The sequence below is a fragment of the Anoplophora glabripennis genome, unplaced genomic scaffold (genome assembly GCF_000390285.2).
Source record: "Anoplophora glabripennis isolate ALB-LARVAE unplaced genomic scaffold, Agla_2.0 scaffold459, whole genome shotgun sequence".
NCBI lineage: Eukaryota > Metazoa > Arthropoda > Insecta > Coleoptera > Cerambycidae > Anoplophora > Anoplophora glabripennis.
The window spans coordinates 391,103-408,798 of record NW_019416570.1 but is presented as its reverse complement, the minus strand read 5'-3'; the positions used below and the strand labels follow the sequence as shown (position 1 = coordinate 408,798).

General features: G+C 33.2%; 1 protein-coding gene across 1 annotated transcript in view; it reads left to right on the top strand.

Moving 5' to 3' along the window:
* Nucleotides 1-3,853: 3,853 nt before the first annotated feature.
* The window catches only part of LOC108910333 (homeobox protein unplugged-like), a 35,064-nt gene continuing 21,221 nt past the window's right edge, over nucleotides 3,854-17,696 (top strand). Inside the window, exons 1-2 of the mRNA XM_018714901.1 lie at nucleotides 3,854-4,035; nucleotides 11,371-11,486. Coding sequence (XP_018570417.1) covers nucleotides 3,854-4,035; nucleotides 11,371-11,486 — 298 coding nt within the window. The remainder of the gene's footprint in view (nucleotides 4,036-11,370; nucleotides 11,487-17,696) is intronic.

The window sequence follows — 17,696 nt, the reverse complement described above, 5'->3', positions numbered from 1 at the left end:
AAATTTGCAAATTTGTTTTCAAAATCTGGATTGCAAAGTTATTATGCAAAATCTATCGAATCGATTTTGATGAAATTTGGCGTAATGATTCTGCATAACATGAAGTTTTCTTGAGCCAAGTATGAGTCCTATACCCAATTTAAGGACCCCAAAAAAATTCCCTAAGAAGTAATGTTTTTTTAACCCCATTTTTGGCGATTTTTTCGAGTTTTACAATAATACTCAAGATTTATTCGATTTGTAAATAGTCATATTTTGTAAAAAAATACGACGAAATAATTACGAACATTTTATACATAATTAAATAGGAAGAAAAATATGACATTTTTCGAATTTTTTTAACATATTGTGCCGCCAAAAGTTAAGTCCACGTTTTTTTTATGCACATAGGAAAATTTTCATTTCTAGTGATATTTGAAAGCCAAAAAGCCAAAAATCTCCGTGGATATACGATTCACCCAAATATGGACTTTTTGAAACAGATACCGTCTCTGGACTATTATAGACATGGACAAATATAAAACGTTAGGAAAATTTTGGATTCAAAGAACGCCATAACTATCTATTATTACTTAGATAATGATGACATAACTTTTAGTTATTTGTATTTTATTTTTTAGTTTTATTCAAAAAATCAATTTGCAGATCATCAGTGGAAACGACGAATAGTTGTTCACACTGTAGTTATATAGCTTCGTCAAAATATAGGAACCGATTCTCGGTAATCGATGCAGCACATCCTGAGTTTAAATATGTCCCCATGGCGCACACGGAATTGTTAATCAGCCGACGTCCATGCATTATATTTGTAAATGAATATTAGTTGAAAGTCTACCGGTCGTTACTAGGTATTAATTATCCACGTAATGACGTCCGCATGTTAATAACCGATATTTAGTACGGAACTTTGTGCGTAACGCCAGGTTGGAACTTAGAAAGGGGTAACTAAAAAAAATTATAAATTGCATAATCGATATGCATTCGGTAACATATTAACATGTCTGAAATACAAAACTTCATGCCTTAAAAGCCTTTAAAAAACAATGATTTAAGGCCACTGGTTTTACAAATAAAAAAATCATGTCCGGGAAGATATTTGGTGCAGATTTTTAAAGTAGGAAACTGTAGCGGAGATACTTACTATTAAGAACCCAAGATTTTATACACCATTGAGTACTTCGAACATTTAATCATTTTGATGTATTTTTGAAACCTTATTGTGAGATTTGAAAATTATAGACAAAAAAAACCCTAACTTGTACTTGTGGCACAGGGGTTTATTTATGATTTTTAAGTTGCTTTAATTTAAATTGCGACAAAATATCCAAAAGAGAGAGACTACAGTCCGTACGATATTTGTCAAGATAGAATTCCTAGATGGCCTCTGCGTTACTTTCTTGGAATTAACCGCATTCGACACCCGAGGTAGAAAGACATTGGTGGAAAATTTGAAAATTTCGAAGCCCTGCCGCGATAAGTTGTTACAGTCCTTAATGGCCGATAATTTTCCTATCTCAACATATATTGTACGGACTGTACTTAAGTTGCTTAGGTAGTATCTTAGGCTTGTTCCAGCAATGCTGGAAGCTGCTTGGAAACAATTTTCCGTCGAGAAATTGTTAGTGTGATATTTAGACCAACTTACCAACTCCCATTGAAAATAATCACTACGGTAACTTCTTTATTTTTTTAAATTTTCGGAAAAACATTTTTCTATAGCAGTTGTATGGACTTTTGAATTGTTTAATATTTAATTTTCAGGAGAATATGCGATTAAATTTTTTTATAGAACACCCAGTATTTTTTACATTTTTCAAATCGGTAGTAGTTTTTCTGATTTAAAAAATGTCAAATATCATGTTTCTTGTATGGGATGTATATTTTTTATATGTCTACAGGATGTATATTTTTTGGGTTCCTTATCTATTTGATTAACCCATAACTTTTTCGAGATTAAGACATTTTTTAAGTTTTTTTGACACGTGAAATTTTGTTATTTGATATTATATAGATTATGAGTAAAATAGGAAAATCTAGGTCCTTAATTGCACTGATATGAAGACTGTTAGAAAATTATATTCTCATATATAGGAAGGGCGGTGATACACATAAAAAAAAGTTTATAAGAACTTTCTACTATGTGTCTTAATAGGCCGGTCAAAATCGACAATAAATTCGCAAAACATGATGTATCTCTGATGTTTTTATATGTTGTTTGGACCCATTAGGGCTATGTATACCTAAGTTTGCAACTCTCTAAAAGTTGTGGACAAATTTTTACATACCAAAAAGCGCGAAATTTTTGGACTTGTTTCAGATTCTGCTCTATATCTCCTAATCCATACATTTTTCGTAGAAAGTTACTATTTACGTTTTTAAGACCATCAAATTTGTGACAAATTGAGCCCAACTGGAGCTCTGTAGGTCAATTTGTTACCGAATTACGGTACTTTGAATATAGGCCAGTTTTTCCAAAAATTGAAAATTTTAGTTTTAGACCTTCTTTGGACCGAAATTGCGTCGAAACCATTGATCCTACGAGTATAACTTGTAGCATATAATTTGTAGGCAATTTCATTACCTTTAAATTAGGCGAGAGCGGGGTCTGTAAGACTCCTAGTTCTCCCAAAATCGCAAAAAAAAACATATAAGATAAAATCACATTTTTCCAGAAATGTTCCATAACCTTTCCTATCTTGTTTTTTGGTTTGGTAATAAAAAAGAAGGCATGAAATCATTTTAAAAAACGGTGAAATGTATTTTAATATAAACATAAGTAATCAAAAGTACAGTAAATTAATAAATCAATCAATCAATCAAATTAGACACATCAAATTCGTCGCCTTGTTTTTGATGGCCCTGGGCCGTCACTTTCGTTGCTCTCTTCAATAGGTATGTCTTCCATTTTTGGTGGGTCGCCGTCTTCGTCCCCTATAGGTAGGTACTCCACTATTGGTGGATCGTCAGGGTTGTCTTGAGGCTCGTCATCGTCGTCTTCTTCAATGATGATAAGGACAGCGTTCTAGCACGTTTCCCCAGAGCAGTAGCACAGATCACTTTGAAGCAAGTGCAGCCACCTCTGCGCCCCTTCTTGCATTTGCAAGAGAGTAGTTTTAGGAGCTCTGCGGGGGCAGGAGCTTGCCGACTAGTGATGGGGATGAGTCCAGCCGAGGTCAATTCCCAACCCCAGTCCAGGTGGCCTCTTTCTCCACCCACAACCACTTTTGCACCTGGTGGTATGTGCGGTAGTGGTGATACGACGCAGCCTCTGTGATTGAGGGCAAACGGGCCAGATTCGCTTTGGCGTTGGCTGCTCTCTTCACAAAAGTACGAAAGCGTACCTCGTTGAGGGTGATTTTCGTTTCGTCTCCTCTATATAGGGCAACTAGACATTTGTCACCGGCTGCTGCGACTTGTTGGTGTGTGGTATCTTTCTGGAGGAAAACTCTTGCTTGGTCCACTAGGGCTTGATTTTGTCTGAAGTGGCCCCACATTTTCATCTTCCCCTGCCAGAAGAGGGCAGAGGTGGTATCGCACCCAGTAAATGCCTGGATGAAAAGTTCAAATCCAGGTGGTAGCTCCATTTTCCCTTGGTTGAATGAGCTGGTGGGGAATTGGACGCAACCCGCCTCACCTCTGCCACTCGTCTGGAAGTATACGTTTGTGCAAGTGGTTGGGGGTGGAGAAAGAGGCCACCGACTGGGGTTGGGAATTGACCTCGGCTGGACTCATCCCCATTACTAGTCGGTAAGCTCCTGCCTCCGCAGAGCTCCTAAAACTACTCTCTTGCAAATGCAAGAAGGGGTGCAGAGGTGGCTGCACTTGCCTCAAAGTAAGGCTCAGGTGTTCTGTGATGTGTGCTACCTGCTCTGGGGAAACGTGCCAGAACGCTGCCCTTATCATCATTGAAGAGGACGACGATGACGAGCCTCAAGACAACCCTGACGATCCACCAATACTGGAGTACCTACCTACAGGGAACGAAGACGGCGACCCACCAATAGTGGAAGACATACCTATTGAAGAGCAACGAAAGTAACGGCCCAGGGCCATTAAAAACAAGGCGACGAATTTGACTCTGTGTCTAATTTGATTGACTGATTGATTGATTAAGTACTTTTGATTACTTATGTTTATATTAAAACACATTTCACCGTTTCTTTAAATGATTTCATGCAATCTTTTTCATTGCCAAACTAAAAAACAAAAGATAGGAAAGGTTATGGAACATTTCTGGAAAAATGTGATTTTACCTTATGTTTTTTTTGCGATTTTGAGCTCTGCGCTTAATTTAAAGGTAATGAAATTGCCTACAAATTATATTCTACAAGTTCTACTCGTAGGATCAATGGTTTCGACGCAATTTCGGTCCAAAGAAGGTATAAAACTAAAATTTTCAATTTTTGGAAAAACTGACCTATTTTCAAAGTGCCATAATTCGGTAACCAATTGACCTATACAGCTCCGGTTAGGCTTAATTTGTCATAAATTTGATGCTCTTAAAAAACGTACAGAATAGCTTTCGACGAAAAATGTATGGATTAGTATATACAGGGTGTCTCATAATTAGCTGCCAACCCTGAACAGGCCGATTCTATGATCAAAACTAAGTAAAAAAGTTCATATGAACATGGGTCCGGAAATGCTTCCTAAGGGCACAGGGGCCCATTGAAGAGGGAGGAATGGAAATCATTTTTTTGCAATATCTCTCAATTGCATTGTGATAAATGAATGAAATTTGGTATACACAACTAAATTAAAATAATAATAATAATAATTTTCCTTTTCTCTCTTTTCCATTTAAAGGATTAATTTTTATTTAATTTAATTTTTTATTATTATTTTTTATTAAAATTAGATTAAATTTAAACAAAAAAATTTTTTTGTTTAAATTACTATGAAATTGACCAAAGTGGGATTAATTCCAGAGCGATGTTCTCAGAAACCGTTAAAGATAACGATTTGAAACAAGAGTACCTTTATAACGTAAAACAGTTCGGGAAAACGGAATTTGCTGTCCAATTTGTTAAAAAGTCAAAGATGAAAAAGTTACACACGCAAAGTACCAAGGGCCCCCCCGTACCCACCCCAATGGACCTTGTGGAAATAAATGGATTAGTCCATCAAATTGCTCATCAAAATTTAGCTGTGTATACCAAATTTCATTCATTTATCACAACGCGATTGAGAGATATTGCAAAAAAATTATTTCCATTCCTCCCTCTTCAATGGGTCCATGTGCCCTTAGGAAGCATTTCCGGACCCATGTTCATATGAACTTTTTTACTTAGTTTTGATCATAGAATCGGCCTGTTCAGGGTTGGCAGCTAATTATGAGACACCCCGTATAGAGCAGAATCTGAAACAAGTCCAAAAATTTCGCGGTTTTTGGTTTTTTGAAAACTTTTTGAGAGTTGCAAACTTGGGTATACATAGCCCTAATGAGTCCAAACAACATACTAAAATATCGGAGATACATCATGTTTTGCGAATTTAGCGATTTTTTGTGCCGATTTTGACCGGCCTATAATGATACTATCGTTTGAATGATAGAGAACATTTTTTTTGGAACAACATTTAGGTATTTAAACAGTACCCTTAGGAAACATTATAGAAGCCATTTAAATATAAACATTTTTTTTTTATTTTTATTCGTATATTTATTATGTCAAATATAAAAACGAAATTCTTAAGCACCCTATATATCTATTTTATTCATAAATTCTTTAGAAGTGACCTTAATATTTAAGTTATAGAAAAATGTGTCAGATCTATTGTGTTCAAGACGGTTTTCAATTATTACAAAATTAATTTTTTATAAGTCTTCATATACACATATCTTAGAGAGTCCTGAATTATAATTCATTTTTTTTAATAGGAAAAGCAAGTGGCTAAGACTTTTTGTGTTGGGCGTAGACCTAGTATACTAATAGTTTGTAAGGTCTATGGTGTTGGATCACCAACTTCTACGTCATATAAAACATTCCTTACTTTAAATTAAAGTACCTAAAAAAAATCTCTGGAATTGGATTTATCACAACAATTTGCAATACTTTATCTCTTTAACCATTTTGTTCACTAAAACAACACAATTTTGCCCCTATATAAGGTCCTGTCAAATACTTGAGTACATAATTGTGACATTTTTTTTAAAATGAAAATCCTTAGAATTCAATTAGAAATTAGGAAACTGCATAAATATGCTGTTATCCTGTTTTAATATAATCTACATTTTTCATCAAGAAATTCATTTTTTGGACGATTAAGAGTTGACCCTATTTACAAATTCTGAAAATCAGACGAATTTACTTAAAGGATACTGAATACATATGCCTATGCAGGCAAGACATATAATTATCCATCATTTTTTTTAAGCTGTTCTATTGACCAAATAGCCTACTGAAATCGTTTTAACGTTTAGTTATATTCAATTAGGTAAGGTGACTGGTTGCCACGTTGTCCATAACATTATCTTGACGCAGTGACTAACAGGACTCTCCAGAAGAAATCTGAAAATCAAGTCCCGACTATTGCATCGTTTATAAACAAACAATGCAAATTTTCCAGTGACAGCCACTTACTATTTTAGGTAGACGATAAACATTATCATATAAAAATAATTTAAAATGTACCGATCATTCTAATGGCCGTTTGCGGCACCCGAGCTGTCGCGTACACAATCATAAATGTATTAACAGTTACGTAATGACGTATTCCTGCGATGTGATCGGAATGACATTCGACATCAATTGCAGCCGGCCGACGAAGACTGGGTATGGATATTGTTTTCGTTTAAAATGAATGCGTGTACTGCTGGACATGTCTTCAATTTCCTTTGTGCGCTGGCCACAGAAATGTAAAGACCAGAATGATAGAAATAATATGTCATTGTGACTAATGTTATCATGTACCGCTTTCTCTTGTTTTATCTTGTTTCTTTTCATAGCACATATACAGCATTGTAGGGATATAATCTGACTTTTAAATTTAAAAATACGTAGTCCCTAGATAGTATTTATAATTTTTTAATCTTCTTTATTTATTTAATTTTTTCAATTTGTTTAGACTACGTGTTTTTCCCACCAGTATGTAGTAGTAGTAGCATCTATCACCAAATCAGAGCGGACAATATTCAGAAAACATGATGCTATTAATAGAGCGACCATCAAGGATCTCCAAGAAATCACCGATTTGCAGTGGGTCAAGTTGACACCAGATGTCACCGAAATCCAGAGAAGCCTATGCAAGAGATAACAACGGAGATGCACCTTAAGTATTGGCAGTGCCACCAAGAGGTGTGATCGAACGTCAACTTTGATGTTCTATAATTAATTCACTACTGCAACGTACCTGACCAGCACGACTCTCTGCATTCTCTTTCATTACTTTATACATTTGTATGTGTCCTACTGCATGTAACCAAACCATATTAATTATACAAATTAAATTCTTATATTTAATACCAAATTTAATAATTTAATAATAAATTTTCAACTAGCTCAGACTCAAATCTAAATTTAGCATCCAAAATGTTCTGGCTTCACTACAGTGCTGAGGCTGATACAAAAGTGTAAATCAGTGCAAAAATATTTAGCTGATAGTCTCATTGAAAAGTGTCATCGTAAGAATGTCAAGTAAATTATAGGCAACCACATCAAAGCTCTCTAAACACCAGGTTTCAAATTCTAAGATTTAGGTGAAAAGGCAGAAATGGAAAGAGATCGACCACCAAGAGGCTTTCAGCAACGTACCTACATTTACCGAATACAGTGCGTTCTTAGAACAGTAACCCAATTCATCGAGTTCAAGGCTACGCACACTGGGGTGAAAAAGGATTTTTTGTTCAAAAATAGTTACAGGTCTCAAATCTCAACCAAATAGAACGCTCGAAAGCTTAAAATACTCATAATTGAATTCCGAATAGAACCTCGAAGCCCAGTTTTTGAAAAACACAATAACCTCAACCCCATAAACTCAAAACCTCCATAAAACAGTATTCTCCGATCTGTGAACTCCGTGAGCACATAACTTTTTAATACTGTATATTCTAAACTGTAAAACATTACAACCGTATAACAATTGATGCCAAAACCTGATAACCCAATAACTAATAATCCTCCTAGCCCATAACCTGAAACCTCCCAAACCAGATAACCTCATAACTTCATATAACACTATTTTCTAGAACTGTGAAACTCCGCAACAACATCCCTTGATGCTATAACCCTATAACCAATAACCCTGCTAGTCTATAACCTCACAACCCTATAATCTCATAACACAATAACCACATAACACTATTTTCTGAACTGTAATACAACAACTTTCGCACGTTCTATTTGGTTGAAATTTGAAACCTGCAGCCATTTTTTAACAAAAAAATCCTTTTTCGACCAAGTCTGCTCTGGTAGCGCAAGGAGGACCAATGGAGAGAACGGGATTCGACAGTATGATTTATTATAAAAACCTTTGTTTTTGACTTGTAGATAAACGATATATCGATATGTACCATGCCCTCCATTTTGTTACAGTATCTGTGAGAGCTCAGTTCATCCATTTAGGGTGAAAAAGAATTGTCAATAAAATCGAAGCAATTTTAATGTTAACTAGGCTATACAAATAAAATCAGAGGTTATCCTGAAGTTTCTACTCTCTGTCATAACTTGCATCCAGATAGAGCTGTAGCGTGCCTCCTCGCTGTTTCAACATCAATCCCATCCCCATTTTAGTGAGGGTATTTGAAAAATATTTTCTTTCAGACATAGAATTTCATACGATTTCATCACCGTTGTTGCTAAAATTGTATTTATACAAGCGTAAAATAAATAAAAAACATTGGTGCACTAAAACTGGATTCATCAACACATTCGTGCCGATATGTCGGTGGAACACATTTCGAAAATATATTATATAAACAATATAGATATGTAAAATACAAATTTTCTGACATTGATTAGGTACTGTGTAATTTCATAATACAAAAATTGCGGAAATGTTATGAATCAAATAGAGAAATTTCTGATAAACGCCTTTTGCAATTCTTAATTAATCATTTCATTTTCCATGGTTCGAATTTCTCAAATTAATGTCGCTTCAGAAAATTTACATATTTCTTCAAAAGAAAATAGTTATTAGGAAAATTCTAGGAATGGTAAGATCTAGAGAGAACTGTTTGTAAAATATCGGGTAAATCCAAAAGCATTATTTCGCAAAGTTCCTGTGGTTTTTTCCTTTCTTGTTTCCGCGCTATTGTTCGGTAGTTACCTATATATAAGTTCTTGCTTTAATCCAATCGACTAGTTTTACAGTAACACAGCATTTTTTTCACAAATTGATAATAGTGGCATATTTTATGTATTTTTTCTTGATGTAAATTGTAAATACTAGGTGTCCCGGCTCCTTAATATTTACAAGTATATGTATTGTTTGAAAGCTTGTATTACGTATAAAATCTCAAGAATGTCACCCCTACCTTTAAAATTGGTATATGTATTTTTCCAAATGTTAAATAGAAACTAAAAATGCGTATTAGACACTAATGTGGAGCCGAGCACAAAAAATAGATATTTTTATGCCAATAATTTTTTTATGAATACACTTATTGTGAAGTTAGTAGTTTTAGAAATGCTTTCAATTTATTCAAACGTATGATACGTTTACTTTAAACTTAAAAAATTGGACATATTTCAATCACAGGAAAATACATTTTTTTCTTAAAAATAACTAGAAATTTTCAAAATATCCAGTAGTGTCAAAATTATAGGGTTTTTATTTACAATGCCTCCCATTGATCACTGATTAACAAATGGGTACACCAGTTCAGTAAACTCTCATCTAACATTTAACCACAGTACCTCTTAAAACTTGGTTCATTTAGATTCCAACACTCTTTAACTACAACTTTCTGAAATTATGACACATACTTAAAAACATCCTACATAAGGCGCTAAGCATTGCATTAAATATAGCTGCGACGTTCAAATAATGACTTAAACCTGTTTTACATTTTCAAATTTTTGGACAAATAAATAAAATACGTATGTTCTATTGGTACATGTAATTTGGTGGCCTGAAATGTCACTAGCAAAGTGGCTAATTTATCGTATCTTGTACAAAAATGCCAAGAATATAGCAAATTGTATCAATTTCTCGAACAATTATGGGGACAAAAATTGTTGAATGTAAAACTCGTTTTAATTATGCGGCCGGTAGATATATCTATTATAGCCTATTAGATTTGTTTACAATGGACAATAAAATTTATAATCTAAGAAAATATTAAATACAATTGATTCGGTTTTGCATAAATACAAATTTTATATCCGCTTCGACGCTCAGTCTCCTTTGCATGGTTAAAACATTCGACTGTGTATATATTAATAATAATGTTTTCATTACTGTCTAACGCCGGCCCAATGATTCATCCTACATTCGGTGGCTAGGACGTGCAAAAACTGTAAATGAGTATTTTTTAATACTTCATGAGAACTCGCGTCGCAAAATAATTCTCACAGACTCTTTTATGCGGAGGAAAGGGATTTTAGAGGACACATTCCTTTTTCCGCCATCTTCTCACGTATCTGTATGTTTTGTTTTCTTTCATATCCTCAACCACACCACAAATACCTTTATTTCCCTTTAAAAATACATTATGCAGATGTTCATTGGCCAGACAAAAGTAATCATACTTTTATCAGTTAAAATATTTTAAAAAGGTAATTTAAAATCATAATGATACTTTAAATTTTATATGGAAATGATGAATAACATATGCAAACAGATTTTGTTAAAAAAATAGAACAGGTACCTATTCCAAGCAAGGTCCAATATCCCATAGCTCTCTTATTAATTTTCATTGTACCAATTTTAAAAAATGCAAAGAAATTCTACAAACTTAGCAGATTTCAGAATAATTCTGTGGCAAAATGTTTATACCGTAGTAAGTTTTTACTTATGAATTTTTGACAATTTGAAACGATTTTTTTCTTTTCGCTCCTTATGTTGATTGTTATGATTTCCCAATGCATATTTAGAATGAAAAAATACTACACTTTACTCAGTTTAAGTAAATTATGAAATAGTTTGTGTATTATTTAACTATTGCGAATATACGTTACAAAATGTATTAATATCAAACGGATATTTGATTATTAATTTGCAGTGGCTTCATATAATGCAAAGGGTAATAATTTAAAACGTACTACACATGCAGGTGAGGTTCCATTCCTAGTTAATAAACGCTAGGTATTGGGGTCGACGTTCAATCACAATCTTTGATGGAAGAGAATTTCGCATTAAGTTTGGGCAAATGGCCCACCTCTTGATTGTCGCCGACTACAACTGATTATCGACTTGTTATGGTTTCCCTAGATCGAATTCCAAAATATTCGGAAAACTTCCTCCGGCGCTCTCGTCTGCTACAGCTTCAATATTTGGTGGAGGCTTGGAGCTTCTCAGGAACTTCGGCGGAAGTTTTGGAAACTTGGGTAAAATAATTATTTTCCACACCGCGCCTTCTACTTTTTGTGAGGGGTGGTTTGGACCAGTGTAGACTGGTTGGACAGGGCTTCCGATTGGAAAGTTGAGCGAAAATTTAATACAACAATATTATATGTCACCGTAAACTTAAGGGTAAGTTTATCCTCAACAGAAAATTATGCTTACTGCAGATTATAATCAATTCAAAACAACATCCTTGAATATTTTAGGAATGGAACTCGATGATGACTATCAAAGATAGGCGTTAATCAAATCTTAGAAAATTATATCCAATTGGTGTAAATTAACTAAATTCAAGATTTTGTTTGAGATAGTTTAAAAAAATTTGCTTTCTGATAGTTCTGATCACTTTTGAATTGAAAAAATACGAGAGTTTTCCGAATTAACATAAGATAATGGCAGATAATGGTTTTGGCACCATTTGCATCTTCGTATTTGTTTAAAATTACCTCATTTTTTATTATTTTCAAAATGTAACTTAGAAATTTCTTGGAATTGGAAAATGATTCTGTATTCTGGAATACAGAAGATCTATTTCTCAAAATTCTCTAAAACTTAAATCGAATTAATAAATATACCTCTGTAGTAACTAAAGTTGAAGAATGAACTGTAGATTTAGGAAAAACCAGCATATTTATTTCTCATTATTGTTTTTGAACATATAAAATAAATTTATATTAATATATTTTGAAAACTTTTTACGACCTCCTGTTACCGTCGTGACCCAAATTTTTGGAAACAATGACTTTTTCAACAGACGGATAGGCGCAACAGATACAGATCAATATCATAGCTTTCAAGGTCACCAGATTATAGTTCATTGGTGAAAAAACTTCCAACAGCATGCACTGGGCTATAAATTCACCGAACTACATATATGAATGAAAGCATTAGTGGTAACTACGAACATATACTTTGATATTTGTAAAAACACATAGAATCACAACTTCGGCTGTGCGAGATGTCCTAATTTACTCTGTATGTAATATGTATAACAATATAGCAACATTATTTTAAATAACGCACGATATCGTGGATTTGTTTAAAAATATAATAGTAATATTAATAGTAGTATTTTTTCCTAACCTCACCTAATAAATAATATAGGTACAGATACTATTATTGTTGAAACGAATCATGAACAATTTAACGTAGACATCGAATATTCAGTTTAAATAGTCGTGGAGTTTAGTGTAGGTACTATTATACGTCATTGATTTGTTATGTGTGTATATTACAAGAACACAGTGGGCATTTACAAGGTTGAAATCTTTTGTGCTATTTACAAGCTAAATTAAGAGATTAGTTTTTTATTTTCATTACGTTTGAGTTTCCGAAAAAAAGTCATTTGAAAAATGTGTTTACCTTTTGATTTCTATATCGTGTTTCAAACTTAAAAAGCACCCTGTATATTATTGGAAAAGCACCCCTAAGGTTTAGATACCCCACAAAACAATTTTTTCAAGAAACCTCTGTTTCTAAACAATTTTTTTTATAATATCGGCGATCGATAATAAATAATCTCCAAATGGTTAAAAAAAGATTGCACAGAAACAGTGATTTCTTGAAAAAACTGTTTTTAGGGGTAAACTTTAGGGGTGTTTTTTACCCCTTTAAAATATTTATCGATAGAAAAGAATGCATCTCGTATTTTTTGTCAATAAAATATTTACAATTTTTAATAAAAAGCCTGTGTTTTCTATCAAAATTATTTTATTTGAATTATTAGTAAACCATTAAAATTGGCGTGTCTTTGAAATTTAGTTATGAATATGGTCTGCCAATATTATTATAGCTATATTATTCAACGAAAGAAATTAAGTTGGCATTAGATTCCGGTAATAAATTTATTTCTTAACAATAATGAAAAAAGTAAACTTAATACAGGGGTACGGTGATGCAGGAGTGCGCACTTTTGCTGTTTTTTTTTATAGGAATAAATAAAGAAATTTCAGAGATGATTTTATACTTTATTCTTTTCAAGTTTTACTAATGTAATTAAAATATGAATTAAAATTAGTATACGGAGATTAGTGATACAATCATTCAAAACATATTTTAAAGTCAATTGAAACTTGGGAACTAATGGAAAAAATGCTGACTATCCAAGAAATAATAAATTTTAACAATAATGCTCTTATGTGGTTTTCTTTATTTTATTTGGCAAAAAGTATCACCAAAGGTCGAGGAAAACTCTTGATTTTCAATATCTGCTCCTTCAGAAAATACTAGGGACAATCTTTTCATTAAAAAAAACTCTCAATTAACGACAGGTAATAACATAACAAAGGAGTAATATAAAATTATTGAAATATTGTGGAATATAAAATAAAAGATAATTTTACTGAAAGAAATAGTTCAGTATACCTGAATCATAGTATTTATTTTCTTTCGAATTCGTTTCTAGACACCCAAGAATTAAATAAAATCAGTAAAACGGTTGGATTTTTTACATCGAACTATAGTAGTACGTATATACCTACCATTTTTTTAATCATTGAAACTGCAAAGAAAAGAAATAAAATTTGTCTTCAAGAATCCCTTATTCCTTTGACACATCCTGTATAGTAAGCGAATAATGTGAATAAATAATTTCGTATGGGCTGTTTATATTTTCCATTTAATTAATACGGATGTAACAGTGTAATAAATTAAAAAGAAACAAATGAATTTGTGAACGTAAACTACTCGAGGAAGCCCAACACGCGGACGATAAAAATTAATATTTAAAATGATAGACAACTCGTTGTTACCATGTTGTTTTCCACCCTAACACATAGGGGGATGACGAGAAAATATATCAGTAATATCGTTACGCGTCATTTAATATTCACGCCCCCACATTACGTAGTTTATATAGCAGTAATTTCAACGCATTCAAATGATTATTGTTCATCCAGACCTATCATTTGGTCTATAATTCGCTTACACGATTATTGAATTATTTACTCGATAATTAAGTGAGTGAGCACTGTATTAATCGAAGTTTTATGAGTTTTCAATGTTAATTTGTATTTATTCAGTAAACCGCTGAGTGAATTTTTAATGCGAAAAAAATTATGGTAAATTAAAAAATCCATCATAATAACTTCATTAGGGTGTTTTCAATAACAACAAAGGATTTCTCCTGGTGAAATATCTGTTGTAACGGCAAAGTGGGGCATCCTAGGCTGGTACAGAATTACCAGCACTCATCGAAACTTGTGGATATATAATTTTTTTTTCGTTGAAACTTATTTTAGTTATACTTAGTTTTGATTTTTTTGTTATACCTTTTTCAACTTTTGAATTAATAATGAAGCTCTAGTAGGTACACTTTTTTAATTAATATTGTCTAGCTAGAAAAACAGTAAAACCCATATGTTCATACTTTGTTTTAGTATTAACAATACCTCGACTTTCTATGGTAATTTTACATTTTTTATGTTCTAAAGATTTTTATTCAATTGTTATATCGGAAAAGTTACTAAACAACAAAAATGTGATCACCTTACCCGGAAATAATCGAAGCATATGCGATATAATCAGATGGGCTAGAACGAACTTGAAGTTGGCTGCATCAGTTCCCATCATCGGTTGTTCTTTGTCTGATTTATTAACTCAATTTATAATGATTATTTAAAGATTTGTTGAAATTATTAAAAAGAAAAAAATCAGAATCCCTTAGAAAAAAATACTTCTAATGTTAAAAAAATAGTATCAAATAAGCTGAATTAAGGTTAATAAGGAACATTTACTTCTTATCGTTAACGGAAAGCCCAAAACCAATTTCGTTATTTAGCAACCAGTCATCATTGGATTAAATTATGCCAAAAATCTTTTTTTCTTTTCTCCAATTTTTTTAGGAATTGGCATTGTCCACCCTGCCTATTCCGACGAACCACCATTGGGAACATATATATAGTAGAGGGAATTAATTGATTTATAATGCTTGTATACGAATTATAAATATTTCCGCGAAAACTAAAATGGCAAGTTATTTGAATAATCACGTTTCCTCTAGGGCACAAGATCCTATGAAGTTACAGAAGGATCAAAACGTCTGGGTTTATATAGAAAACATAATATAGAAAGTTTTAGTTAGTACATATCAGAAATTATCACCAAATTTATTAATATACAGAGTGAATCAAAATACCTGCAAAAAAAATTACCACAGCTTCATCAGATGCGACCAAAGCTGTTACGATTTATTTTTCATTTAGAGATTGGGCACTAAACATTAAAATAATAATACCCTGTATATATGTAGATATCTATATTTAATAGCTTAGTAATATAATTCCTTAGTGAAATATAGTTTTTATAGTTAGCGTTATTCTTGTTAGTAAAGTCTTTTTATCATTAAGGTTTTCAAAAAAAAAAGATAATTAGAGTAAATTCTTCTGAAATATTTTTCAATTTAGGATTACCAAAAATGTACTTCCGATCTTCCGATATTCCTGGTATATGTCCTTTCCGCATTCATATCCGCAAGTCAGTCAACTCTTGAAATTAATACCTCGAATAGAACGTCTTACTAGGAACGTCTTAATTGCTAAAATATCAGTCTCATTATTACAAATGAATAAAATTTTGTTATCTCATAATACCTTCAGGTTAGCAATTAAGTATTTACTTCATCCTCAAACTATACAATAAGAAACCTAGAAAAAAAAAATAGTTAAATATCCATATTACAATAATATTTGAAATGTATATAATACTTACAGCGCCATCTCGAGTCGAGAGGAATAGACAGTTCAGCCGAGTGATAATATTTGGTCTCGCGACTAGTCCTAGACCGGAATATGGTTTTTGGAAAGGTGTCCTGAAGAGTGAAGAGTATGTCTCGCACTCCAATTTTTCACTTCCGACCTGTAAACGCAGGTTAAGATCGGTATTATCTAGTAAATGGTACGCTGGTACAAACTTTCATGTGATTATCCATAACCATCCGTTTTGGGAGTAATTTTTGTGTGGGCATATTTAGTGATTTCTGTTGTTTGTTTCCTGAAGTTTTTGATTGGTGAATAATTCAGGCGAAATCACATCTTCTATAAAACACCCGTTGCACACAAGCCGGGTCCGGATAACCGGATCCGGTTACCCGGCAGCAAAGTGTACAGAGTTTTATGGCAGCTTTCACGCTAGGAGGAAGGAGCTATCCGGCGAACGGCCGCCGGGTTGTAACCGGTCGCCACCATTTGTATTGACGCTTTCACACTTGCCGGGTGCTTACCGGCAGTGTTACCAGATCTCCTGTTTTAACAGGAGATCTCCTGTTTTCACTCTCACTCTCCTGTTCTACTGTTTTCACAATGAGATTTCCTGTTTTTCGTCTCAATGTCTATTCTTCTGGTTTCTCTATGAAATAAACTGTTGATTATACTAATTTTCCTCAGAATAAGAATATTTTAGTACGACGCTGTTCTCTAACGGCACTGTGTTCGTCACTTGTTAATATTTTCAGTCCTGTTATATTTTCTGTAGCCGAGTTCATGCAAGATCTTTTACTGATCTTGCAGTTCATGTACATATTTAAATTTTAAATCCGCAATTCGCGTTTATATGAACTGGGCCTAACAAGGCGTTTCGTTTCGTTCGTTTACTTCAGCGGGATTCTGGGATTTTTNAATTTTAAATTTAGCGGCGGCAGAATACCTAAAACAAATATTGAGTAGGTAGGTATATAGTTGTAGAGCGTACAACTAGATGGCGCTTGCATCTTTTACCGGCTACAGGTAATTTAACTCACTGTATTACCGATAATTCCTAGAAAAGGAAAGCAATAGAAGTTGGAGAAAGTGTCAACAGTTAGCGCTGTTAATGACCACGAAATCTGTTCAAGTTTCCTATCTATAGTATCATTTATCTAGGGTAGTAGTGCATAGTTTTGTGTTGACGCTTTCACACTACCGGGTTCAGTCGTCCGGTTTCATTGAAAAGAACAGGACGTGTCAGTTATTTTTTTTTAAATATTTGTACGCAACTATGTCGAATGTTTGTTCGCTAGAAGTAGATATAGCAATCTTTATATCACTGCTTGAATCCAGACCTGTCCAGTGGGACAAAACTTTAGCCTTTTCATATTCTTTGGATATTTTTCATATTTTTAGTTTTTTTTTTATTGCGACGACGTCGGCAATAGCCAAACCACATAATTGCAATGCGTCTACGATCCATCTCTTGTCGTGATAAAAATGCAACTGAGACTA